The following is a 27,795-nucleotide window of genomic DNA, read 5'->3' as shown; positions in this document are numbered from 1 at the left end:
TAGTATTCAATCGTTCACAAGTAAAATACGATTTTACTTTTATAAGAAGGGTCTTGAGGGTCTTAGGTGTGTTCTAAGAACACTAATTAAGAACATTTAATAAAAAATTAAATTTTACAAAAGTTGATAATTAAATGTGACATTAAATAAATTTTCACTTAAATAATCATTAACTAATTTTAGAGGATAAAAATATTCGTTATTTGATATACATAAAAACAAAATTAAAAAGTAATTAAATAATAAAATAATTGTAACTGTTCTGCCGTTTCTTTCTCTTTCTTTGTAATCGTTTCTCATTTTCATGTTGTTAAAAATTAAAATATAATTAAATGTAAAAAAAAAAACTTAAATTAAGAGAAAAAGTAACAAACGAAAATAAAGAGAGAGTAAACAACCCACATCTAAAATTTTATAAAAAGGTAATTAAAATATACATTTGAAATCTTTTAATGTTATTTTTGTGACGTGTCGGAAACTTTTTCCAACATTCATGTTAACTTAACAAAATTCCATGTATTATAACAACAAACAATATTTTAATATATGAATTATTAATTATAAAGACATTAGTGAAATTAATCATAAATATATATTATTTTAATGAATAAAATTAATTATTCTTGATTTTAATATAAATGTAGTGAAATCCATAATCATTAATTATACCTAAATGAGTGGCTTTAGGATATTGGTTAGTTTTCTCCTTATATAAAAATGATATTAAAAGTTTCATCTATGGTGTTTTCTAATTAATTAATATTGCAACTTTACTTGAATTATATAATAGATTTTTTCTTTCATTTCTCATTAAGAAGTTAATACATATGTCCTGTTAATGTAAATTTTATATACTTTTATAATAACTCTACTGTTTGATGGAAGAGATTAAGTTTGACAAGGTGAAAATACATTTGTGCTAAGTGGAACCCACATCCATGTTGACATGTGATGTGTTTTTTTTTTTCTTTCAAATTTTAAAACGCAATTCATGTTATATAAAACTAAAATTAGTATAAATATTAATTTTAACTTATTAAAAAAATAACATAATAAAAGTTACACAAAGTTGATTATACGATATTATTTGTCGTGTCTGTTATTGTTACTTAATCATACAATGAGAAATTTGAACGTATAAAATAAAATCATCCAGAAATAAAAATAATATTCTAAGAAAAATAACTATATATATATTATTTATTATTATTATTATTATTTCAAATTCTTAATCAATACTGAATTACAAGTAAACTTAATATTGGCAAATATATATGTTGAATACTTTTCACATCAATGTATATATCAAATAAGTTATTTTATAAGTGTGAAACATTAGTGTGCATGTTTAAGAATAGTCTATCTCACACTAAACTTAATTTAATGATACTTTAAAATCCAAACATGATCGAAATCTATTTTCATAATTTTCAACTTTATAAAATAAACATTATTACATTGAAAAAATTATAAAAAAATATTAATCATGTTTACTATTCATGATAAGCTCACTCACATATCTCTATTTTATAACTTTTTATTTAATTATTTTTTCATGGTTTTCAATAAATATTATGTACAAAAAAGATTTGTCTTCCCTACTATATTGATAAATTTTGTGAAAAGAATCTCACTAGTTATATTTTAATGTTGCATTTTATTTACATTTTTTTCCTGGAAAAATATTCAATCTTAGTCAAATTTGATATTTCAAGAGATATTTACCCATAAAATATTATAAAAGTAACTGTTTACAATTAAATGAAAAAAAAAATCTTTAAACTCTTAGCCTATGTAATTTATTCTTCTCTTAATTATAAAAATAGTTATAAAGAACAAAACTTCTCTGAGAAGTAAAAAAATAAAACTTCTATTTATTTTTTAAAACGGATTTAATCATTATTCATCACACTTTTCAAATAATAATAATAATAATAATAATAATAATAATAATAATAATAATAATAAAAAACATCTGGTGTCATCTCTTGGCTCCTCCAAATTTTCTTGCACCAGAGGATTTGCAGTCTCTCTCTCTATTTATATATAATGTCTCTTCACATCTTAGCTACAAATTCCTTTTCCTTTCATCTAGATTAAGGAAGTGGAATAACCAAGAACAAGAGATTTATAAAAAGAAAAAGAAAAAAATAAGAAAAAAAGCAAGAGAGAGAATAGATAGAGGATGATGATGAGCACATCCTCTGTTTCCATTCCCAGTTTTCTCCCATTCCCTTCCTCCCATTGAAGCATTTGTCACATGCTTATCATTCTTCCACCGTTATCAACGCATGGTAAGTTTTTCTCATCTGGGTCGCTCCAACTTTCACCGATCTCTGTAAAGTTTTTGAATTTCCTTCGCTGATCCAGTTACTTGTTCTTTTTCCTTGATGGGGCGGTGAGATTAGATTTTCTGGTCTGGGTTTTGATTGATGCTCGGAAGATCCGATGCTTCTAGATCGAATTTGACAAAACCCACTTCGTCTCTGATCGAAGCAACAACTGGGTTCTGTCTGAATTTTGAGATAAGGTGAGTCTATTATTCTCATCTGCATTTCTGATCGGTTTTTGCTTTGGTGGAAAGGTTGGATTTATCTGTTAATATGGAAAATTGTGCGTTTAGATTGGTTCCTTGGCTTGAATTTAGGCTATCATTGAGTGATTTGGATATGGATTATTGAATTGCGGGTTTTTTGTTCTTTGTTGTGGCTTTTGAGATGAGAATTTTGACTCATAATGTGTGTTTGTTTTGAATTTTGTTCAATTGCAATATTGGAAATTTGGAACCAGTGATTGATTGTTAACTAGTCATGGTTGGTGTTGGAACAGATGGAATCGGATCTTGGCAAGCTCTTCATTGGGGGAATATCTTGGGACACTGATGAGGAACGGCTTAAGGAATATTTTGGGAAATATGGGGAGGTGATAGAGGCTGTGATCATGAGGGATCGCGTAACAGGTCGTGCTCGTGGCTTTGGTTTTGTTGTCTTTGCTGATCCTTCTGTTGCAGAAAGAGTAATCATGGATAAGCACATAATTGATGGGCGAACAGTGAGTTGTTTCTTTGTAGATGTACTTGGCATTGTGTCAATATTTTGTGTTTAGCTGTGCTGCTAAATTTGTGTCCATAAAGGAGATCATTGCCTCCTATGCTTTAATTTTCGACTTCATTGATGACTAAAAAATCTTTTTTGCACTCATCCGTGTTCTCTTTTGTCTGCACATTGGATCAAACATGACCCTTTTAAGTTTATAAATCAATAAAGTGAAAATGGCATGCTGATTTTGATCTATGTAATGTTCTCTTGAATTCCAGGTTGAAGCAAAGAAAGCTGTTCCTAGGGATGATCAGCTCAATATAAGTAGGCAGTCTGGTAGTGCACACGCATCTCCTGGTCCTGGACGCACCAAAAAAATCTTTGTTGGAGGTTTACCATCAACAATCACCGAAAGTGATTTTAAGAAGTATTTTGATCAGTTTGGTACAATTACAGATGTTGTAGTTATGTATGATCATAATACGCAGAGGCCAAGAGGTTTTGGCTTCATTACCTATGACTCTGAAGAAGCTGTGGATAGAGTTCTTTATAAAACTTTTCATGAACTCAATGGTAAGATGGTTGAAGTCAAGAGGGCAGTTCCCAAAGAGCTTTCCCCCGGTCCCAGCCGAAGCCCATTGATAGGATTTAACTATGGTTTGAATAGGGCCAGTAATTACCTAAACAGTTATGCTCAGGGTTATAGTATGAGTCCAATAGGAGGATATGGAGTGAGGATGGATGGTAGGTTTAGTCCTCTTACTGGTGGTAGAAGTGGATTTACTCCCTTTGGCAACACTGGTTACGGAATGGGAGTGAATTTGGATTCAGGATTGAGCCCGACCTTTGGAGGGACTTCAAATTATGGGAGCAATCTAGGATATGGTCGACTATTGAATCCTTTCTATAGTGGCAACTCTGGCAGATACACCACTCCTATAGGCTATAGTGGGGTTAATGGGAGAAGCGATAATGTTATGAACTCACCATCTCGTAATTTATGGGGAAATGGGGGCCTCAATAATGCCAATAATCCTGTCAGCCCCAGCCCTTTCCTTGGATCTGGAAGTGGAGCTTTTGGTGTTTCCATTGGAAATAGTGGCACAGGCTGGGGTCCATCCATTCCAGCCCAGGGTGGAGGTGCTGCTTCTGGTTATGGTACTGGGAATAATGTTTATGAAGGTGGAGATAGCAGCTTTGGTCTAGGTGGAGCAGGTTACGGAAGAAACAGCAGTTCAGGTGTGACTCCAGCCTCTACATTTAATGTTTCAACAGGTGGTTATGAAGGATCATATGGCGACCTGTACCGTACTGGCAGTGGTTCGGTTTACAACGACTCTGCTTGGCGTTCTGCTGTGTCTGAGATTGATGGTTCTGGTTCATTTAGTTATGGTCTTGGCGGTATAGCTTCAGATGACCCAGTAAAGAATTCTGAGGGTTATATTGGAAACTACAATGTTACTAGTAGACAACCGAATAGAGGTAAGACTTTAAGCTATATACAGTCTTGTCTCCAAAAGAAAATCAAATTATTGTTTTTACTTTTTTAGCTTTTGATTTCCAATGATGTTGTTTCTATACTTCAGAAGATGAAATTTTTCTCAAGGAGTTTGAAAAGGAAATTTTCATTTACGCCCATCTTTAAGCTCAAGACAAATGGATTTTTAACTGTGATAAAGATATCACGTCGCTTTGTTAGTGTCTTCTTTTAGTTATGCTGAATACTTTTTGGATTCTGACTTTTGCTATGTGCATGTCTTCTAATTTTATATCTTCAGATTCATGAGCGTTCTCACAAGTGTTTACTGCAATCCAAGTAGAATTATTCCTTGCAACTTCCTGTACTTATGTGTAGGTTTCGTTATCATTTTCATTTAAATTTGATTCTATTTGTAAGTTATATTGGGTCAATTGGGATAAATTTTCAATAAGCACTTGTATTAAGAAGAACATAGAACAGTAAATGAATCGAACTTCTTTCATAAGATAAAAAATCAACTTATGCATCCTAACTTTGGGGGAATTTAGTTAGAGCGCCCATAAACTCTGTTCTTCTCCTCTAAGTACATAATAAAATTTATCCAAAGTAGACCATTATATCCAAAGTTTTATTTTACCTTCTTATTTTCTTTTCCTCTCCTCTTAGTACTTAATAAGATGTTTGTTCTAACCTGATATTAACTTCAAAGATGCTTAAATGTCAATAAGCACCACACTCAAAGCTTCTACAAAAGTCAATATACGTAAACTAATTTTAACTTACAAAACGAATTTCATTTTACTTTCTTATTTTCTTTTTCTACAAGTATTTGTTGAGATGTTTTTCCAAACTAGACCATTATCTTAAAGATGCTTATTTGTGGATAGACCACACTAAGTTGAATGTTGATGGCTATACTGTCATGAAATAGGCACAGGAAGGGTTGCATTTCTGTGTTACTTAGTCTGTTGAAGTAGTTCAATTTATAATGAGAAAAGACTAAAACCTCAAATCTTTCTACTCATTTATATTCATTATTATCCAGAATCAGCACATATTGATTATTATAAAGAACAAGTTTTTCCATTATTATTTTTAGAGGATTGACTATTTAGCAGCAGGTTCTTACACATATATGCATGATGTATTTTCAGGAATCGCTGCCTAGGAGATATGATAGTTGGATTTGTCATGGTAGCAGTAGATGAAGGAAAACTGGTTAAAGTTAATGAGGTATTGTGAATTAATACATCTCCATCACCTAAGAGATACAGCTCATAAGGAAACGTCATATATAGCTAACGGTGTTCTTTCTTCTTTCATTTGAAGTATACATATTCAAAGACAAAGCAGTTTACAAGTGATTTTGTGTAAGGCTTGTTTTTTATTTATTTTTTTTTTCTTTTCCATCCTTGTTTTGGTCCTCTTTTTCATCTTTCAAGACTTAGGTTCCTTTCTTGGAATTGGATTGAGGTGTAAAATGAGATTTGCGGGATATACTCAGGAAAGATTTGTTCCATGATAGTGTAATAGTACATCTCCAGAGAGGCACGTTGTGGTTAGTCGGTTTAATGATAGAGTATTAATTTTTGAATTTCTTCTTTCTTTTGCCACTGTAATGCCTGGCATGCAAAGGTGTTGGTTCAATGGTTCTTGTCACCATCTTTTTTTTCTTATGGTATATGTAACTCTGATCAAATTGTAAGTGAGGTTTGATTTATCAAGTGTGAAACATGAGTGGGATGCCTATGTAGGATCCCCATCAAATAATCAAGTTTCTGAACAGTTTCATTAGTCATTGTTACACTTTTGTTATACAACTTTGCATTTAGGTCTATTATTGAAGTGCTCTTGATTTTCAAGACTGGTCAATTCCTGTGTATGATGATGATGTGCTGTTGTGGCTACTGTTTGATGAAAATAACATAACCGAAGTTGAATTGCTTGGAATAGAGTTGATTGGTTGCATGCAACTAGTGGGTATGCATAACCCAATATAGAAACTTTTTTTGCTTATATAATTGTTTATTTTTGTGTAGCTTATGCTTATCAGTATCAACTTTTATGGCTATTTAGCATTCTGCTTGTTCCTTTCATGGGATTCCATCCTAATAAGAATTAATATTTGGATCTTCAATTGGAACTTGCGTGTGGCCATGCTTTTATCTTATCCTCATAAATGGATTAGGATTTTTCTTTTCAATTCAATATTGGACATCATAATCACAACTTACACATAACAATGTTACTTTTTTGTGGAAAATGATATTAGTCTAGGTTTGGTTTCTTGTTCTTGTTCTTCATTAAATAAACACAAATATTTCTGTTCTCAAAACCCCAAGCTTTATAGTTTTCTTCAAAAGCTATCAAAACTTGTTTTTTAGAAATGTTTTAGGGTTCATATTTTTCCCAAAATAAGAACCAAGAGGGAAATTTTATGTGATAATAGTTTTTGTTTCGTTGGGATTGGTTGAAACAAAAAATAATGATTTTATTCAACGGAAATGAAACTAACTAGTTATTGCAACATCGTACTTTTATTTAAAAAACACTGAAATAAAGTATATTATTATTATTATTATTATTATTATTATTATTATTATTATTATTATTATTATTACTAAAAAATTTTTTTTAATATATTTTTTATGCTTGTAAATATATCTGATTAGTTTTATCTTCTCTTTTTTTTTCAATCTTGATAGCTTTTTCTTTATAGATAAAGTAATAATCAAATATAAGATCTAGATTAGATGAGAAAACCTTATACAAACCACTGGAAAAATGTGTTAGTTTTTTTATTATAACAAAAAATATTAAATTATTATTTGTAATACTAAAAATAATATAAATAAATTTTATAATTTTATTATAGAAAACTTCTATTTATTTTGTAAGAATTTTTTATTATAAATAATTATTTTAATTTAAAATAGAGTTAAATTAAAAATAGTGAAATAAAAAAAATGTTAAATTTTTAAAAAAAGACCACTTAAAAATAAAAGTAATTATTTAATAAAAAAATAATCATTTAAAAGATAAAATTAAAAAACAATACGCCTAAAGACAGAATCTTTTGTATAATAATATAGATAAAAGACAATTTTAAAATGATTAAAGAAGAATCATATTAGAAGTATCAATTAATATAAAACCCTAATCAAAATCCGACACATTCTTAGGGATTTTTTCCCCTCTCTTGTGATAGTCTGAAAATGTAAAAAATTTGAAATCAGCCAGAAAAAGAAATTATTTGTAACTTCAAAGGTTGACTTGTTAGGTTTGAAAAGCAGAAAAAGTTGAAATAACTTTTTTTATTTAATTTTTGGCTTTATTTATTCGTTCTTAAGTGTGGTCCACAATGTTGATTAGAACTAATTCTGGGTTTTATTCGAATTGTAGTACAAGTATATAATAATTATATAATGTTTATGGGATGGGACCATATCAATATGACACGTGGAGATACCAAAATTAATTAAATAAATAAAAATTAACTTCACTCACTTCTTTTGATCAATCAAAGTGCAGATTAAGATGCCTTTGATTGTGACTCTTTCAACTCTATTTGTTTATTGTTTCAATCACAAATAATTATAAAAGATATGAAAAAGCATTTTATTTATAAATGAATTTGAGTATAATATAGGAATCACAATTAAATGTTATAAATATTGAAATTTTTGAGTTTGTATATTGATATGTTGGATTAAGAAATTATAAAAAGAAATATTATTTGCCGAAGTTATATGATATGGAATTAAATATTTATGTAGAAAGGGATTTGGAAATATGAATAGAATTTATGTAATTTTTTGGAGTAGGTATTATATATGTGATTTATTTTGATTTGATTAATTATTGAATAATAGCAAAATGTATTTTCACATACTTATGAAATGACCAATTTATCCCTATCTTTTTCCTTTCATCCTTTTCTCCTTCTTTCGGTGCCCTCTTCCATGTTTTCTTTTTCTTAGTTTTCATCTCTTTTTATTAGATTGTATAATTTAAAAAATATTTTCATTTTGCATTTTAAAATATAAATTTTTTATTTCAAACTAAACATTTTAAATTACAAATTTTATATTTTAAATTGTGCATTTCTGAAGGTGAAAACAAAAACACTAAATTGAAAGATAAATTTAGAATTATCAAATATATAGGGGTACAAGATAAAATTATGGAGGTGCAGAAAGAAGAAACCCTGGAACTGTCATGCCAAAAATAGAACGGCTACAAAATAGGGAGGGTTGCAAAAGAAAAAAAAAATCAAAGAACCAACAGCACTATAAAAGGTTACAAGTGAGTCATTTCTTCCTGCACCACATATTTTTCTCTCTTCTCACTCTTATAAATACAAAACTTTTTTACTTTACCTTTAAAAAAAGACTTCCAGTTATCTAATAAAGGAAAATAGCTCTCAAATTGAACAACACATAAGTAAAAAAAATAACTTTGAATATTATAATATGTAAGATTTTTTATTTTTTAACTTTTAATTGTGTAATCAGTAAGTATCTTCCAGTAAGTATCTTCTACAACGCATACTCTGAAAAAAAATGGATTATATAATCTAAAAAGTTTTTTATACAAAAAATAACATTTAGATTATATAATTTGAAACATTTTTTCTTTTAAGTTCATCAAAGAGCTTTTTTATGTTGAAGAGACCTTAATTCCTCATTTTTTTTCATACATATAATTCTTTTAATTTTAATATATTTTATATATTTGATACTCTCAAAATTTTATACACATATAAAAAAAAAAAGATTGAAACTATAGAGGTCTAAAAATAAATCATCAAAAAATAAAAATTTTAACAATTAAAATAATTATTAGAATTACATTTGTCAAAAAAAATTTATGAAAAATATTTTAACTGCTAGTATTATTACTAAAAAATGAAAGAAAAAACGTAATAACATTTAAAAATGGCCACAATACATGTCATTTACATTTATTGAATGTTTACAACCGTAAAAAATATTTGAAATAAATATTTTTTAAAAATTTTAAAATTCCAAATATATATATTAATTATTTTTTGTTAATTTTATAACCAATATTTTAATTATCAGTTTTATTTAAAATTGTTTTAGAAAATGATAATAATAGTGTTACTAATTTTAGCGTATTAAAAAATTTAATAATATAATTGTATTATACAATAAATAATCATTTAAAAATAACCATTCTCATTTATATGATATAATATAGCATAAATTATTTACTAATCTAACTTGACAAAGTATACCTCTTAAATTAAATTGGAAAAGAGATTAATTATAAGAAAAAACAGTTTTTTTGACATACTTAAATTTTTTATATCTATTTAACAATATTTTTATTTATTTTTTATTTTTTTAATATTTCAAAAATATATAAAAAGTTTTATAATTACTTTACTTTTATATAAATGTAAAAATGAATTATATATTTTTCTAGTTCTAAATATAGGTTACATGCATGAACTCAAACATAACCGGAGGAATCCTGAATTTTCAAAATTGTGTAAAGAGAAAATCTGGTCAAGAATTCCATAATTAAGGAATTCTTCCAAACTAATTTTTCAAACATCAACCAAATTATTTTAGGTTCTAAAATATTGAAAAAATCATACATCAATAACCATTGGGCTTCCCCTCAAATATAAAATATACATTATATACATAGTTTTTAATTAAATTAAAAAGAATATATTCATTTATTTTTAAAATTTAATAATTAAAATATATAAACACTTAAAACATAAACTAATTTCAATTTTATATCAAAGTTTAAAAATTAAAAATATATTTAAGGTTTTCAAGTTTTCTAAAACAAAATTTCTATTAAATTGTCTTATTTTAAAAAAATATAATGACAAACAAAATGTCACCATGAGAAAATTATTATTTTTAAATAACAATTATTATAAAGACAAAAAAATAAGGAATATAGCAATTGATTTAAATATCAATTTATGAACTAAAAATTATTAGTAAAAAAAGTTACTGTCTCTAATCTAATTTTAATAGTGGGAATATCAAAAAAAATAAACACTTTGATGACAAAAAAACTCGTATCGCGGGTATCTGCGGATAAAATTCGTATTGGGTATTTAGTACTCGTGAGTAAGAGGTACTGTGTAACGGATAACGAGTATTTTAATACCAGCTTATTAACGTATCAGATTCGCGTAACATATTATCCGTATCCGCGAGTACACATTACCCATTTGAAAAGTAAATTACAATTTTGTCCCTGTTTTCATTCTTATTCTCTCTCTTTACTCAAGCAAATCCTAAATCTCATTTTTTTCTCATTGCCGTCACAAACTAGGGTTTTCACCCAAAGGTATCCTCCACCCCTCAGCACTCTATCAGCATCAAATAGAAACTTCAACACCGTCCCCAAGATCCACTAGTTTGCGCCAGAGTCACAAGAGTTCGCCTGTCATGTAATATTTACAGATTCTGATTCTAGGTTTCTTGTCAATATTTGTTGTGTTGTTGCTGGGGAGGAAGGAGGGGAAGGGGTTTTTTATGGGGAATTTGGGGGTTTATGGAGATTGGGAGAAGTAGCTATGGAGAGTGGGTGACATAACCTTTTTAAAAAAGAAAAATGTTACTTTGACAACCCCATTTGACAACGTTTTTGACAACCACAAATGGCAACGTCTGATTGGCTGTTTGAAATGTATTTTTTAAAAAGAAAATAGNTGAAGGGAAGGGCATTTGCNGAAAAGGACATGGTCGAAATTTAATGATTCGCGCCTAGGTAACCCATCTCTCTCCAAGAAAGACGTAACTCTCTCCACGAAACCACGATACTCCACGAAACCACTCTCTGTGTCATTGNAATCTCAGGAAACCTTCACGAAACCATCACTGTGTGTATTGAAGTTTTGGGTTTTACGTTTTCGATAACGTTCCGGCACTGAATTGGAGGAAGTGTGTAAAGGGGCGAGCATTGTCATCTCTTCTGCAAAGGTTAGGTTTTTTTGGGTGATACTCCAGCTCTGTAGTCATTCATCGAAAGGTATCGTTTTTTTCCCCTTCCATGTGTTAGAACTTTCTTTCGATCGTAGTTGTTGAAATAATGTTATGATTCATGATTGTTTGATAGTGTCGTAGTCGTAGTGCAGGGTGGATGACATATGATTGTGTTTATGAATGTTGTGTTATGAATATTGTGTTATGAATATTGTTGTTGTAGGATGTTTCCATGGTTTGAAGGTGTGGGTTGTGTTGGTATGTAATTGTATGAGCAAGAGTCAGATGATGAATGTTATGATCGTGTTTAATCGCTTAATGTATGGCTGTAAGCGATTACCAAGGAAAAATGTTGATGTTGTGTGAGGAAGACTTGGGAATTTGCCCTGTGACCATGTGTAATCGCTTACAGGAAGGCTGTAAGCGATTACCAAGGAAAAATGTGGATGTTTGTGAGGAAGACTAAAAATTTGCCCTATGACCTTGTGTAATCGGTTACAGGAAGCCTGTAAGCGATTACCAAGGAAATTTGTGGATGTTGGGTGAGGAAGAGTAGAAATTTGGCCTATGACCATGTGTAATCGCTTACAGGAAGCCTGTAAGCGATTACCATGCAATGAATGCAGGATTTTGTACTAAAAGTTGTTTGTTCCTCCCTGTTTGTTCATGATTTGTTGAAGTTGGTTGTCTTAACGTTACTTGGGTGCATTAAAAGTGCTTATAATTGTTATTGCAGGTAAATTTTTGAAGAATACCATAACTTAACTCCAAAATGGAATCGTCCAAAAGCAAAGTATGTATATGTTTGTCCAAACTGTAGTTTTTGTTGTTTAGGAGCAGCGTATTGTTTTTTATAAATTTGTTATGTTTTTTAGTGGCAGGTTCGCACTTGGATGGATACATCACACATTGTCCACATGAATTCTTTACTAAAGTCAAGGCATGTGAGCCGCATAGGCCAAACTCCTTTTAAGTGTTGCTTAGGAATCGTAGAGCCTATACAACTGAACCTGAAATTGTTGAAACAATTGGTACGTCGTTGGGTTCCCCAGCATCAATCATTCAGAGTTAGGCAACAATTGGTTTCTTTTGATGTGGTTGACGTGGTTATGACTTTAGGATTGGGAGTAGGGGGTTTGGAGATCTCCTTCGATGAATCAATTGTCGGAAAAGTTGGTGATCTGTTAAATTGCAGTGAAATGAAAGCAAAAGAGTTGGTCAACATGTTTGATAACATTGTTGGTGATGATGACCTAGATGTAGATGTCGTCTGTCGATTGTATATTTTAGTTTGTTTTGTTCATTTTTTTTCGCTAGGAACTCAAGGCATGTTTCTAACATGCCTTGTGTAGTGCTAGATGATTTAGATAGTTTGTGTAATTATGATTGGAGTGGTGCTATACATACGTATCTNGTACATAGNCTNAACAGATGTAATAAGAAATTACTGACTGGAAAGATTGCCGATTCTGTNAGCATTAGTGGCAGTGNTGTTGTNTTNCAGGTATGATTCAGTGNTATTGTTTNTTGTTTAATGTNATTNATTAAANGGAAATAATTGGAAGAAGATCTTTGACAACTTTGNTTGCTTTCATTTTAGCTATGGGTATACGAACGCCTAGGTTTGCATTCTCACCCATCTTGCAGGGTATTTCCGCGACTGATGGGATTTCGCTCCGTAAGTTATCGGACCGAAGAAATAGATCTTTTGTTTAGGCAAGGGGAGGTGAGTAAGTATTTCAAGTAGAAAGATTATTTAATTTTTCTTATTTGATTGAGGTAATTAATTATTAATTATCATTGTGATAGGTACACTTTGATTGGTACATTCGATCCGTTGAACGAGAGGATCCCATCGTCCGTAGGGCATTCAATATGGATGCGTTGGCGAGGACTGCAGAAGAACCTGAAAAAGGTGAAAATAGTTGTCAACCTCCACGTACTGGACGATTGGAAATAGTTAGAAAAAATAACCAGAAAATAAAAAGTCTTAAAGATGAAATTGTTGCTATAAGGAAGGCGTTAAGTGATCATCTTCAATAAGCACATCTTGTTCATGTAAGAGATCATCTAAACCATCATCATTGTTCTCTTCATCTACTGATGCTTTCGAACATGAGACAACAATTTCTTTCCTTGATTTGCCATACTCATCAACCATCTGCAAATGAATGACAATTACCACCATTGCGTTGTATTAAACCATCCAATTCATTCAAAAATGAATAAAACATTGAACAAATACATACCACACCCGTGTCCATTGCAACTTTGACAAAATTGTCCCCTACATTTACACTCATCCAATGCAAAATTCTTGGGAATTTATGGACAACAGTATTTGAAGGAAGGAAACGATCACAGAACCAAACCTAAGTTACATCAATCAAGTCAATATCGGTGATTTGAAGTAATTCCCACCAAACAATGCATGCAACAAATTTACCTTAAACACGTACACGCATCCATCAACATAGACAGTACTTGCACCTTTTCCTCCTTTCCAGGCAACAAAAGCTTTGCTAAAACTACTAAGTAGATATTGATAAACAAAACGACACCAACATAAACGACTTAAATCACTTGTGGTATTAACAATTTCAAACAATTTTGGGTTTACTATTCGACTACGACAAGGTAACAATACCTCACTTATTCCAACAAAAAGGTAAAGGCTACATACATCCATACAAGGCAACTTTTTGTGATTTTTCAACACAAAATTATATATCATATCAAGTTCAAATTTTCCTTTTCCTTTTCCTTTTTCTGTACCAAAGAATTTCAGTAATAGACTTGGTGAAGTCAATTTGGCATTCAAGTTAATTTCATCACCAACTAAACCCAAACCTAAGGCTAAGCTCACATCCTCTTCCTTGAATTCAACAATTTTATCTCCAAATTTAAAACCACCTCTCTCATCAACCCATCTAATCAGTAAATCACTCAAAATATTCCTACCAATCTTCAAATTATCCTGCAATTCTAAAAACCATGCAAATGGCGTCTTTGAAATAACATCCTTCTGCTCCTCAGTCAAAATCGCATTCAAACCAGCAACAAAATTGGTTTTCATTGAATGACGCACAAATAACTGCAACAAACAACATAAACATTCCTTTTTTAAATCAAATAACCAACAAAAAAATCTTCACCAAAAACCAATGATTTCCGTTACCATAAACAACTAATATCATGACCCAAAACCACAATACGATAACGTAACCACGAAAAAGGGCATACCTTGTTTGAAGAACCGTTATCACCAGACGAACCCATGACTTCAAATATCGAACACGTGAATTTCAATAACAAATCCCTACGATGCAGAAAATACTGTTATACAAATCAGATTTATAAACTAAATAAAACATTACAAATGGACAACTTAAAGAACCACCATGTTCAAACTTCAAACAAAAACCACATTCGAGAAAAACAAAGAAAGAACCACAACCTTCAATCAAACGTTGCACGAAGTCCCGATAAAGCAGACCACAAACCACACAGGAAATCCCTACGACAGAGAACGAAATCCCTAAAGATGGAAATGGGAGAAGAGAATGCGCGTTGGAGAGAGAACGAAATCTTCAAAATGAAATCCCTACGACAGAGAACCAACTCTTCTGGACAGAGCATTCAAAAATAACCAGGGGCACTTTCGAAAAACCACTCCAATTCAATTTTTCATATTAAAAAATTAATTTCAAAAGCAACCAATAACAACGCGACACGTGGCGTTGTCAAAAGCGTTGTCAAAATAACGTTGTTAGAATATGAGGATCCTTTAAAAAAAAATCATAAAATATTTTTTTATAAATATTTACTGGTTGAAAATGGATATCCAACCGATATCTGCTGGTTAAAAAAAATCTATAAATTTTTTTTATATGAGTATTGGGCGAGTAACTAATACATTTTTTATATACAGAGCAGGTTAGATATCATGCTATCTCTACCGATTCATTGCCATTCCTAACCAGATCGCTTTCACTGTGAATATGTTAAATTGCAATTTCAATAAGATGAAACAACTGTTTTCCATTCAACATCTGAACCGTTAAATAAAATATAAATATATCCAACGGTAATGAATAAGGATCCACCAGTGCACTGCTTTTCTAAGACTTCATATTCATTCTCACTGCTCTCACTGTCATCAACTTAAATTTGTTTCATTAATTTAATTTTTTGTATTTAGGACAAAAATCACGAAATTTCTGATAAAAATTTTACATCTATAACATAAACAATTCGTTCTTGGGGTCCACAACAACAAAAACAATTTCTCACACACAAAGCACATTACTCCATAATATCCGTTGATAACATAACCCAAATAGTTCAATTTTTTTTTTTTATGTTTGTTTCCTTCTCACTACATGATTGCCAACTTTGAATTAGTGATTAGTTTACATTTATGAAAGCCCCCATGGATAATCCAAAAGCAAGTTTGATATAGGATTTCTTCACCGTTAGGACCCTCGAAAAGAGCTTAACTTGCCCTCTAACCTCATAGGATTCTGTGTTTATTCTAATGAAAAGAAGAAAAAGAAAGATCAAATTTTTCACTTTGTCTAAAAGGTCAAAAAGCAGATACCCCACAAATCATGAAGTGGGCCTACATTTACTCAAGGCAGAGTCATGGCAGAATTCAACAACAGAAAACTTTTAGGTAAAGTTCTCATCTTTTAGGTTAAGTTCTCATTTTCTCATGTTGGGATGAAAAATTATGTTAAGGGTGTGACTTCTTCGCTAACATGACCAGGTTTTGTACAAACATGCATAAAGAGGCTTTTCACATTGGCAACGTTGAAATCTTGAGTGGGATGTGATGCACCAAGGTGCAAAGGAAATAACTTACGTGAAGAATTAATTCCTGTGGGAACATTTTTAGCTAAAGGAATACCATCAAGACAAGTTAAGAATCAGTTTTATACAAGCATTCTTGCACAAGGAGTCTTAGGTATTATTTTCTAAAGGAAACAGAAAAAAAAAAAACTTGAATATTTTCCATATAAAAATTGGTCGGATCATAGACCAAAACTGTCTAATACTTTTTCCTCTGACATACTATTTATTGTTTAAAATTAATTGAAAACGTATTTGATCTAAAGAATGTGTTATAACATTGTGTTCTTGTATATTTTTCCTTAGGAGAATTTCATTGTTAAATGTATGTACATTGTCTTCCAAAGAAGCATTTGAGATTACTGTAGATGTTCTGGTAAGGGCACAGGTTCATTCAACTTTGAAGAGTTTGTGAAGTGATGGCAACAAACCAGATCCTGAGAGAACTACAATGGGCTCAGCAAGCCATCAAATCGGACGGCCTAAATCTGCACAGTGTTTCCTTCTACCTCTCTCAACCAACTTCAGGTTGTTATCAAGAAACAGACAACTCCATAAGCATAAACATTTCCAAGGAAAACCTTCCATTCTTTTCCCCTCTCTTGACTACTCTTGCAGCACCTGGGAGACACAACTCCTCCTTGAGAAACTTGGAGTTCCACAGAGTTGAATGGGACTCACAGCAGGTAAGACATCTTGGCACCTTGCTGGGGAATAACCAAAATGTACAGCATTTGGATTTTAGAAGAAACAGATTCAATGGAAAAAGCCTATCAGACCTTTCTGACATTCTGAAGGCAAATAAAGTGATCAAAGAGATCATGCTTTCAGAATCAGGCATAGGGTCTGTTGGAGCTGCACTGATTGCTTCTGCTCTTATGGTGAATGACAGTTTGGAGGAGCTTCAGATATGGGAAGACTCGATAGGGTCAAGAGGTGCTGAGGAGCTTTCGAAGATGATTGAAGTTAACTCAACTCTTAAACTGTTGACAATTTTTGACTCAAATGCCATAACAGCTACACCTCTTATATCTGCAGTTTTGGCAAGGAACAGAAGAATGGAAGTTCATGTTTGGAGTGGGGAGAATAGAGAAAAGAGTTCCAAGATAGTTGAGTTTGAACCTGAGAACGGCACACTTAGAATTTACAAGCTTAACCTCTCAGGGACTTGTAGAGTTACCTGCTCTTTAGGCATGAACTTCACTGTGAAGTCCCTTGACATGACAGGAGTAAGGCTAAAATCCCGGTGTGCCAAGGAATTTAGGTTGGTTTTGGAACAAAACCAGACCCTCAAAGAGGTAAATTTGTCTAGAACATACCTTAAAGACAAGGGCATTGTGTATATTGCAGCAGGTCTCTTCAAGAACAAAACTCTGCAAACCTTACACCTGAGTGGAAATTGGTTCAGTGGAATGGGTGTGGAACATCTATTGTGCCCTTTGAGTAGATTTTCAGCACTTCAAAGGCAAGCCAACATTACTTTGACATGTATTACTTTTGGAGGAGAAAGAACAAGAATAGGAAGGGATGGGCTAGCAGCTGTTATACAGTTTCTTACAACAAATGAAACAGTGCGGAAGTTGGGAATTCACGATGATGAGAGCTTGAGATCAGATGACTTTGTTAAAATCTTCAAGAGTTTGGAGAAGAATGCTAGCTTGAAATGCTTGTCTCTTCAAGGATGCAAACGTGTGGAGGGAGAGATACTGCTGCAGACAATTGTGGAGACACTCCAGATAAATCCTTGGATTGAAGATATTGATCTCTCCAGAACACCTTTACAAAACTCTGGAAAGACTCAGCGAATTTATCAGAGATTAGGCCAGAATGAAAAGACTGAACCAGATATGGATTCTGTCAAGGATATGCCTTTAACAGAACCCAAGAGTTGCAGAGTTTTCTTTTGTGGCCAAGAATGTGCAGGTAAGGTTTAGTATAACTTTTCATCTTTAAATAGTTATAGTGCAAAGTAAAACTGTATAATTTTAAATACTAAAAGTTTAAGTTATTAAAAGTGAAAATCATTTCATATATGGATATTAAAACTATTGATTAATTTCATGGCACACCATCTCAAAACTATCTAAGAAAGATAAGTTCATGCAACCAATTTAAGATGCATTCTTTTCATATCAACATAAGCTGATAACGAGTCAACTTGAAGCATTGTTGATAGTTTAAATTCATACTTTTCAGGAAAAAGCTCACTTTGTCATTCAATATCACAAAATTTCTCTGCTTCGGCGCTTCCCTACTTGGATCAAGTCAGAACAATAGTGAACCCAGTGGAGCAGGCAGTCAAATCAGTAGGAATGAAGATAAAAACTTTCAAGAATGAGGATACAAGGATTTCAATATGGAACTTTGCTGGTCATCACGAGTTTTTATCTCTCCATGATCTTATGTTCCCAGGGCATGGGAGTGCATCATTTTTCATCATCATATCAAGTTTATTCAGGAAACCAAGTAACAAAGAACCAAAAAGCTCAACAGAAATTGAAGAGGACCTGCAGTATTGGCTCAGGTTCATAGTTTCCAACTCTAAAAGAGCAATACAACAATGCATGCTACCAAGTGTTGCTGTTGTTCTCACACACTCTGACAAAATCAACCAACCATCACAAAATTTGCAGCTCACAGTAGAGTCAATTCAGAGACTTAGAGACAAGTTTCAAGGCTTTGTTGATTTTTACCCAACTGTATTCACAGTTGATGCAAGATCATCAGCATCGGTTAGTAAACTCACTCATCATATCCGAAAGACGAGCAAGACAATTCTTCAAAGAGTGCCACGGGTCTATCAACTTTGCAATGATCTGATACAGATTTTATCAGACTGGAGATCTGAGAACTACAACAAGCCAGCCATGAAGTGGAAGGAATTTGGTGAGCTATGCCAAGTGAAAGTTCCACTTTTGAGAATTCGATCAAGACATGACAACAAAGAGAAGGTAGAGATGAAGAGAAGAGCTATTGCTACATGTCTTCATCACATTGGTGAGGTTATTTATTTTGATGAGTTGGATTTTCTAATCTTAGATTTTGAGTGGTTCTGTGGTGAAGTCCTTGGTCAGCTCATAAAGTTGAATGTTAAGAAGCAACACTCTGAAAACAATGGATTTATTAGCAGGAAGGAATTAGAAAAAATCTTAAGAGGAAGTTTGCAGAGCCCTATTCCTGGTATGGGTTCAAAGGTGTTTGAGAATTTAGACGCTAGTGATCTTGTAAGGATGATGCTAAAACTTGAACTTTGTTATGAGGAAGATCCATCAGATCCAAATTCCCTGCTATTGATTCCTTCCATTCTTGAAGAAGGCAGAGGAAAGCCTCAGAGGTGGCAGCTAAGCATTCCAGACTGCATTTACACAGGACGTCATCTTGAGTGTGATGATTCAAGCCACATGTTTCTAACTCCAGGTTTCTTCCCTCGTTTGCAGGCAAGAGTTGCTCTACCACACCTTTTTTCCTAAGTTAGACTGTTTCCAATTGTTTCTTGCAACTTCGTTTTCCTGAAATTATTCCATTCACTTCATATATCTAGTGTTGATTACTTTCTGATGGTGGATGATCTCACTCGAATGGGTTCATAGAATGCAAAAGCGTATAAAAAGTAGTTTGGAAAGACATATAGTTATATGCAAACTATTTACTGTGACTTCAAACTGCTAATTTTTTTTAATCTTCACTCCTAAATCTCGAAAGCTACATTATCTAGGATTTTGGATTTTCTTGATTTCTCTCCTTTGGTGTTGCAGGTGCACCTTCACAACAGAATAAAGGCTGTTAAGGATCAGCATGGTGCAACTTACAGTCTTGAGAAATACCTTATTTCAATCAGCATTAACGGAATCAACATAAGAGTAGAACTTGGAGGAGAGTTGGGTTACTATATTGATGTCCTTGCATGCTCCACCAAAAACCTGACAGAAACTTTGAGAGTCATTCATCAAATTGTAATCCCCGCAATCCAAAGTGTTTGCCAAGGGGTCACCTTGACTGAGAATGTCTTAAGACCTGAATGTGTGAGAAAACTGACACCTCCTAGATACAGAAAAACTCAATTTGCATCTCTGCAGCAGCTGAAACAAGCACTACTTTCACTTCCAGCAGAAAGCATGTATGATTATCAACACACATGGAGTCCAGTCCTAGACTCTGGTAGGCCTATTCTCCAAGACGGATTTGATTTTGCACGAGACCTTTTATCTGATGATGACTTCCGGGAAGTTCTTCATAGAAGGTATAATGACCTTTACAATCTTGCACAAGAGCTGCAAGTTCCACCTGAAAATAACCCTGAAGGGCAAGGTCAATCTATAACCTTAAGAGATGAAGCTGCAAGGGTTGAACCAACTTTTGGTGGCATTGCAAAAGGGGTTGAAGAAGTTTTGCAAAGACTCAAGATTATTGAGCAAGAAATCAGAGACTTGAAACAGGAAATCCAGGGGCTGAGATATTATGAACATAGACTTCTCCTTGAACTTCATCGCAAAGTGAACCACCTTGCAACCTTTAATGTGCAGGTTGAGGAGAGGAAAGTCCCCAACATGATATATTTTGTAAGGACAGAAAACTACACAAGAAGACTGGTCACCACCATGCTTTCTGGCATGAATGCTCTCCGGCTTCACATGTTATGTGAGTTCCGGGGACAAATGCATGTTGTTGAAGATCAGATGGGGTGTGAAATCATGCAAGTTGATAATGCTGCTGTGAAGTCTTTGGCTCCATACATGAAGAAGTTCATGACATTGGTAACTTTAGCTCTAAAAATAGGAGCTCATCTTGCAGCTGGAATGGGGCAAATGATACCTGACTTGAGTAAAGAGGTTGCTCACTTGGCTGGCTCTTCAGTTCTCTGTGGTGCAGCTGGGGCAAGTGCAGCAGGCGTTTTAGGTGCTGCCGCTATGGGTCGTAGAAACAGGTCCATGGAAGGTTCAAGGGACATTCAACAAGACTTAAGAGCAGCACAGCAATGGGTGGTTGATTTCTTAAGGGAGAGAAAGTGTTCCTCAGGGAAGGATATTGCAGAAAAGTTTGGACTGTGGCGAGTCAGGTACAGGGACAACGGTCAAATTGCATGGATATGCAGGAGGCACATATATGCAAGATCTGCAGAGATAATTGAAGTTCCAATTTGAAACGGTTGAAATCCTAATGTAACAACACTAGGAAATTAGAACCTTAGTTTCCAAGTTTCTTCTCTTCATTGTTTTTGTGTGTTTGTATTTCCATTATAAATATGGCATTTAATGTAATGATGTTCTACAATACATTTAAAGTGGCAAATGTGCTGAACTTGTAAATTTTATATGTTTCTTAAGTAACATGTTATTCATACCGAGTATGAACCTATCTGGCTATCCTTAGTAGATTTTTTTTTTCTTCCAATTACATTTTTTCAATGCAAAGTTGGAATTGCTACCATTGCAAGGGCGTAGTTCACTGTAGATTTTTATGCATTGTAAACGTAAATAAAAATAACTATTAGAGTTTGTAGGAACGAACAAAGAAGTAAATTTTTTAGACAATTTAAAATACTTTTACACAATTAGAGTGCTTGAATGAATAAACATGACTGTTCAACAAAAGTTGTTGAACTAGGACAGGGAAATACGGGTCAAAAAGATGAAGATCCAAGATCCTGCATATATGAGCTTTTTCATGCGAAATGGGAGAGGAAAGTCTTGTAGATTTTGCTTCATCTACACTTGGCTTTCACCATGTGACAGTGGGACCACATTATTACTATTGCTTACTGATTATACACATGATTAATGTGTGGTGAGATGAGATCCGATTTCACAATTATTGACATTCAAAACAAAAGAACGATGACAAAGGAAGAAGGTAACACAAAAGTTCATGTAGCAGTTAAGATAGCAACAAGCTTGTGAGAGTACAAAGTTATATTCCCTGTAACCTACAACCAACATGTGATGAAATACAGAAGGGGAAACCACACAGAATAGTACATTATTTCACTTCACTACTAACATCAGTTTTCTTCTAAAATCTACAGTGACTGCCCGAATTCCCTTGAACAAGGGAAGCAAAAGATCAGAAGAAAGCTCTGCTACCATAAAACACACGGGAATTGTTGCTCTTTGATGGCTGTAGCTTTTGCTCAGTGGTTGAATTTCCTGAACTAGTTGGTTCACTTTCGAAGTCCATAGGGAGCTTCATTTTTGCAAGTGACTCAGTAAATTGCTGCATGCTTTTCATGTACATGTCCACTATATCCTGCTGCACCACCTTAGGCTCAGGCTCAATGCTCACAGTGACAACAGGCTTAGGGAATGAGTCATTAGGAACCCCACTTGAGGAATCACTGTCACCATCTTTCACATCCACATTTTTTCCCTCTTTGGTGCCTGAAGCCTGCTCCTGAATAGGAGACTTCGAAGCAGCAGCATCAGATGATTCTGAGCTTGCAGGCACAGAAGGGGAAGAAACCCCATTTGTTGACACACTGCTGGGTGGGGAATCAACCTTAGGTGGCTGAAAAGACTCACCACTGCATGCTGAGAAGCTTTCCACAAGGCGAACACCGGCTTCGCAACTGCGATTTTCGGCATCAGAAGTAGCCAGGCTATCAGAGCACCTAGTCTCCTCACATGGAATGCCAAAGTATTCTGAAACCATCAAGTGGTCTTCATTCACAATCTTCGGATCCGGGAACTCAATTTTGTCAAATTCTCGGGCCAGTGATTCGGATGTTTCCGAATCCTGCACAGGGGCATCTGTGGCCACCTTGCTTGGTATTGCAGAAATTGCCATAACATCAGGTGAAGCACCATTGTAAGACAGTGTCAACTGAACAAAACCTGAAGGAGAATGGAATAGATCAGTTGAAGAAAGAGAGAACTCTTTCTCCAGTTTCCCATTCTGGACTAGAACTTCAGACAAAGGCACCAAGGCAAAACCAAGCAGCTGGTCCTCAAGATAATTCTTCACCCTGCTAAGCATCCATATCTCACACTTGAGAGAAGCATCAACAGTTTTAATATTGACTTGAAGATTCTCATTAAACACAGGGTTCCTTCCTCCTCCATTGATGGTTTTGGTAGACACGGTGTTCTCAGGATTACTGGTCAGGCATATCCTAGCGTAAACATCTTGCTTGTGGTATATGCAAATGTTCTGAATGTCCCTTGCCTGATGTATGTAAACATCAAGAACTCCAAGACACTCCTCTACATTTGACATGATAACTTCCTTCCCATTCACTTCAATGTCCTTGGACAAGGGACTAGAGTTTCCCGAGAAAACTTCAGACTTGTGCTTCTCACCCTCACCCAAAACTGAGCTTCTGAAGGGTGATACAACAGATTGTGGGGAATCCATGATGATATATCAAAGTAACCAGGACCCTGGCAGACAACAAAGCTACAACAAAGTCAATTAACCCCAAGTCCAAGCAAACCAAGAAAGAAGACACAAATGACACTTAGAAGTTAAATCCAACAGCAAGAAAACTTGTGCTAAACAACCTAGTACCAGCAGAAGAACACAACTCTCTAATCCAGAACCCAGCTCAACAAAACACAGACACGGACAAACAACCCCAAAAGCCTAGGCAGAAGCAGATCCAAAAATAGAAACAAACTTCACTGCACGTAAACCAACACAGGAAGGAATAAAAGAACAAAAGAAAGGCAACACTCTACACCAAAACGTGAGAGAGAAGTAGGAAGCCCGGACTTGACAACTTGAGTTCACTCAGAAGGCAACTGGGAATTAACAAAACCAGAAGCGGAAGCCCCCAAAATTGAAACTTTCCGGTGAAGTACTCACAGACCCAGAATAAGCCAAGCTTAAAAACTAAAAAGAGGAATAAAGGGCAGCGCCAAGTTTCATCGTATTCCAATAAAGCAACCAACTTTACTGTTTTCCTGCACACAAACACTACCAGCGGAATCCGAGGGAGGGCACGGTGACCCAGGACACGTCAGTCACAGAATTCTAAAATCACCCCTTTAAAAATTCTCCTTCAAATCACACAACAGCACTAAAAAACAAACTACAATTCAGAGAGAGAGAGAGAGAGGGATGGAAAGTGCATAAATAAATAAAAGAAAGACGGATGCAGATACAGAAGATGATGAGGTTTTATATTTTACCTGTCTTGGGTGGAAAGTCAAAGTAAGAGAAAATTAGGGGTGTGGCTCCAAATGAATTTCAATCCACAATCAAAGGATGACCCAGTTCGTGAATCGAGGTGGTGATTTAGAAAGAACAAAAAAGCTGTGAACTTTGATGTGTTGTAGAAAGGAAAGTGATGTTGGTGACTGCTTGTTAGAATGACAAATGTGTTTCGGGTGCCAGTGGGAGTGTATGGATCCGTGTAGGGAACATGATCGCAGAATGGTGTGTATATGGAAGAGTATATATGGCACACCACAGACGCACATAGACAAAATTGCATTGTTTTTTAGTATAAAATATCCAACGCATGTTTTTAGTTTACAACTATGATGTTTAGTTCTGTAAAATCAACGAAACTACAATGCTTAGTTACAAACTTCGCCTACACAATAACGGGGTTATTCTAAAGCTATTAATGTAATCCATGGAATTATTTGCAGATTCTAAAAAATTTTAACAATTCACTCATAATTAAACTGATTAAGTTATATTTTATTTTTTACAGAACTTCAGTTACACTTTTTTTATAGATAGAACATATAACATTTAATAAGGATAATAATAATAATAGTAAAATATATGTAGGAGAGAGGAAAGGGATGGAGTATGGGACACACCGACCCACGCGATGGCCCCATGATGAGCAGAGAGACCAATGAGAAAGGGTTTGAGTGGGTTTCTGCAAGTGGGACATCATCCTATGCCTTTAGTGCATATCATGTTACTATTCTTTCCATACACATCAATGAACAACAACACCTATTATTTATCTTTTTATTTATTTATTATAAACATATATTCCAACTTTCTACTAATTCTCTCGTCTATTCTATTTTCTACCATTCAAGGAATAAGGAAGGACCTACTCCATTTTTCAACTCCTTCCAGCACCATATGTTTCTGGTTTTCTACCATGAAAACCCTTAAATTTTGAACTGATTACCAAGACAGGAAAAAGACATTCTTTCATAAAAAATATGTGTATAAATTGTTGTATGAAATATTACGTATATAAATTTTTTCTTTTTTCTTTTTTTTATGTAATTTCTATTTTCATATTTTTTTGGATTAATTATTTTTTGGTTTTTTAATTTTTAGTGAAAATTTGAATAAGTTCCTCTTTTGGTCTAATTTAGTCTTCTAACTTTGTAAATGTATGAATTTAGTTCTTTTAATCAAAATTTGTTAACTTTATTTGATGTTTCAAGCATGTTTCATAATAGCATTTAGGTTGTTTACACAATTTGACACATTTTTGTTTCAATATTAACTGAGAAATATGTTTGAAACATCAAATAAATTTAACAAAATTTAGTTAAAAAAACTAAATTCATACATTTCTAAAGTTAGAGAACTAAATTAGACTAAAATTTCAAAAAACGATTAATTCCAATTCTCACTTAAAGTTAGAGAATCAAAAACATATTTAACCTTTTTTTCTTTATTTTGGGAGCCATAAACCAAATAGAAACAAGTTTATATACATATTTATTAGACCTATCACTGATAAAATCGTTTATTACTATTATTACATCATGCACATACGTGTTCTCTGATATGAAATGTATGTAAACAATATTTGAGTTACATTGATCCGAAGGGTCACTAGCCACATTGATAAGAAACACAACTTTGATCTAAGTATTGTTAATTAGTGCTCATTCAATTTCTTTTTATCTTTTTAATAGTAAAGTTAAGTGAAGGCCAATCACCTACAAATTAAACTGTGTATTTAAATTTTTTACTAAAAGAGTGTAATTTTTTTTATAGGATTATCAACAATAGATAGATTTTAAAAAAAGTATCCACGTGGAAGATTATCCGTGTAAATAAGTTATGTCAAATATAATTTTATATAGTAATGCTTTAATGCATTATTTTTATTTTTTATATGATTTATCATACTTTTTACATAAATATAAGTTTTATTATCGTAATATTAGTTTTTATTTTCTCTAAAGTGTGTTTCTTCTATATTAAAATACATTTTTATATAAAAGATCATGAATACAATTATTAATATATCTAAACACTGATGACTAGATTGATCAATATATTATTGGAAGATTTCATATATTAAAGTTTGAGTCTTTTTTAATCACAAGAACGTCTCATCCATATAAAAAATTAAGACAAATGTGTTATGAGTGTAAGCTTTTTCCATATTGGAATGTCTCTTCAGGAACGTCTCTCCATATAAAAGATCAAGACAATATCTTCAATTTAAAACTTTAAAATAATAAGTTTGACACATTCTACTTATAAATGGTTCATCTTAATTATTTCTAACCAAGTAAGTAACCAAAGTAAAGTACGCTTTTGAATTGTTACCAAGATGAATAATTTTACTATGATACCATTATTATTAAATTTTTCGAGAAAAGACACTAGAGTTTTGACATCAATAAATCGTGAAAAAACTTATATAAAATATTAAAATATTATATTCAATTCAAAACTTTAAAATAATAAATTTATAGTCTTTTATTTATACATTCTCTCTATTTTAATTCCAATTCACATTAAATTTCTAACACTATTTTTCTAATATATGAATAAATTTTTAGAATGATGTGAAGCACAATTTTTTATGTTGATTTAAACTCAATTTTAGTTAATATTAAGTAAAGATACTTTTTGTCAACATTAAGTATAGTTACTTTTCTATTAACGTAAATGTTAGTCAAGATTTTTTCGATGATAAAGTAATTTTTTAGTCAATGTCTATTAACATCTCAATAATATCTAATAAAATAAGATATTGAAGATTCATTGTCAATAGGTTTCAACCTACCACACAGAAGGTTAGTCTCATTCGCGTCTTAGATCAAGGAAAAACTCTTATACTAAATCTCTTGCCACTCTCACCATATAACTCATTTTACTTTAAACGAGTCTGAATGACTATTAGAGTATTAATATAAACCTCTAGTACTAGCTCCTTACATCAATGCACACACTACTAATTACATCAAATAAGATTTCCTTCTCTGGGAATCCCCACATCATCACCAATTATACCATTTCAACCTTGAATCACACCAATAATCACATGAAAAACATAAATTAGAAGATCACATAACCATAGATGATGAAAAACATCAAAGGATAACACAATACAAACTAACACTCAAATGTATCAAGGCATGCATAGAGACTCACTATCTAAAGAGCGCTCAGCGGCACAAATTGACACTCAACATTGACAATCCTTGAAGTTCTCTAACTTGAAAACTCTTTATAGGTGGAAACCAACGCTTAGCTTCAAGGACACTAAAGTTCACTTACTTGAGCCGTT

The 27,795-nt window shown here is 32.9% G+C and overlaps 3 protein-coding genes across 9 annotated transcripts; 2 read left to right on the top strand and 1 right to left on the bottom strand.

The window, feature by feature from the left end:
- The first annotated feature begins 2,030 nt into the window (after positions 1–2,030).
- LOC106776026 (heterogeneous nuclear ribonucleoprotein 1) lies at positions 2,031–6,333 on the top strand. Of its 4 annotated transcripts, XR_002669807.1 has the most exons (7): positions 2,032–2,294; positions 2,409–2,530; positions 2,830–3,051; positions 3,317–4,520; positions 4,817–4,889; positions 5,673–5,751; positions 5,848–6,333. XR_002669807.1 is itself a non-coding variant. In XM_014663321.2 (5 exons), the coding sequence occupies exons 3-5, from the start codon at positions 2,830–2,832 to the stop codon at positions 5,684–5,686; spliced, it is 1,440 nt and encodes a 479-aa protein (XP_014518807.1). In that variant the 5' UTR covers positions 2,032–2,294; positions 2,409–2,530; the 3' UTR covers positions 5,687–6,333. The 4 variants fall into 4 exon arrangements, 1 of the variants encoding a protein (XP_014518807.1); XR_001376863.2 differs by lacking the exon at positions 4,817–4,889 and having other exon boundaries at positions 2,031–2,294; XR_001376864.2 differs by having other exon boundaries at positions 5,673–6,333.
- A 9,560-nt stretch (positions 6,334–15,893) lies between these two features.
- LOC106774505 (protein TORNADO 1) lies at positions 15,894–22,080 on the top strand. 2 transcript variants are annotated; one of them, XM_014661523.2, is made up of 5 exons: positions 15,894–16,173; positions 16,267–16,464; positions 16,656–18,272; positions 18,546–19,786; positions 20,105–22,080. In XM_014661523.2, the coding sequence occupies exons 3-5, from the start codon at positions 16,769–16,771 to the stop codon at positions 21,488–21,490; spliced, it is 4,131 nt and encodes a 1,376-aa protein (XP_014517009.1). In that variant the 5' UTR covers positions 15,894–16,173; positions 16,267–16,464; positions 16,656–16,768; the 3' UTR covers positions 21,491–22,080. The 2 variants fall into 2 exon arrangements, with proteins under 2 accessions (XP_014517009.1, XP_022642756.1); XM_022787035.1 differs by lacking the exons at positions 15,894–16,173; positions 16,267–16,464 and having other exon boundaries at positions 16,960–17,035; positions 17,242–18,272.
- A 120-nt stretch (positions 22,081–22,200) lies between these two features.
- On the bottom strand, positions 22,201–24,728 carry LOC106775978. 3 transcript variants are annotated; one of them, XM_014663252.2, is made up of 2 exons: positions 24,473–24,728; positions 22,201–23,722 (listed from the first exon to the last, which is right to left on the bottom strand). In XM_014663252.2, the coding sequence occupies exon 2, from the start codon at positions 23,694–23,696 to the stop codon at positions 22,410–22,412; it is 1,287 nt and encodes a 428-aa protein (XP_014518738.1). In that variant the 5' UTR covers positions 23,697–23,722; positions 24,473–24,728; the 3' UTR covers positions 22,201–22,409. The 3 variants fall into 3 exon arrangements, with proteins under 3 accessions (XP_014518738.1, XP_022642757.1, XP_014518737.1); XM_022787036.1 differs by having other exon boundaries at positions 22,201–24,257; positions 24,473–24,727; XM_014663251.2 differs by having other exon boundaries at positions 22,201–23,738; positions 24,473–24,727.
- Between the last annotated feature and the right edge of the window lie 3,067 nt (positions 24,729–27,795).

This window comes from Vigna radiata, chromosome 10 (assembly GCF_000741045.1).
Source record: "Vigna radiata var. radiata cultivar VC1973A chromosome 10, Vradiata_ver6, whole genome shotgun sequence".
Classification (NCBI taxonomy): domain Eukaryota; kingdom Viridiplantae; phylum Streptophyta; class Magnoliopsida; order Fabales; family Fabaceae; genus Vigna; species Vigna radiata.
This window is presented reverse-complemented; position numbering and strand designations above follow the sequence as displayed.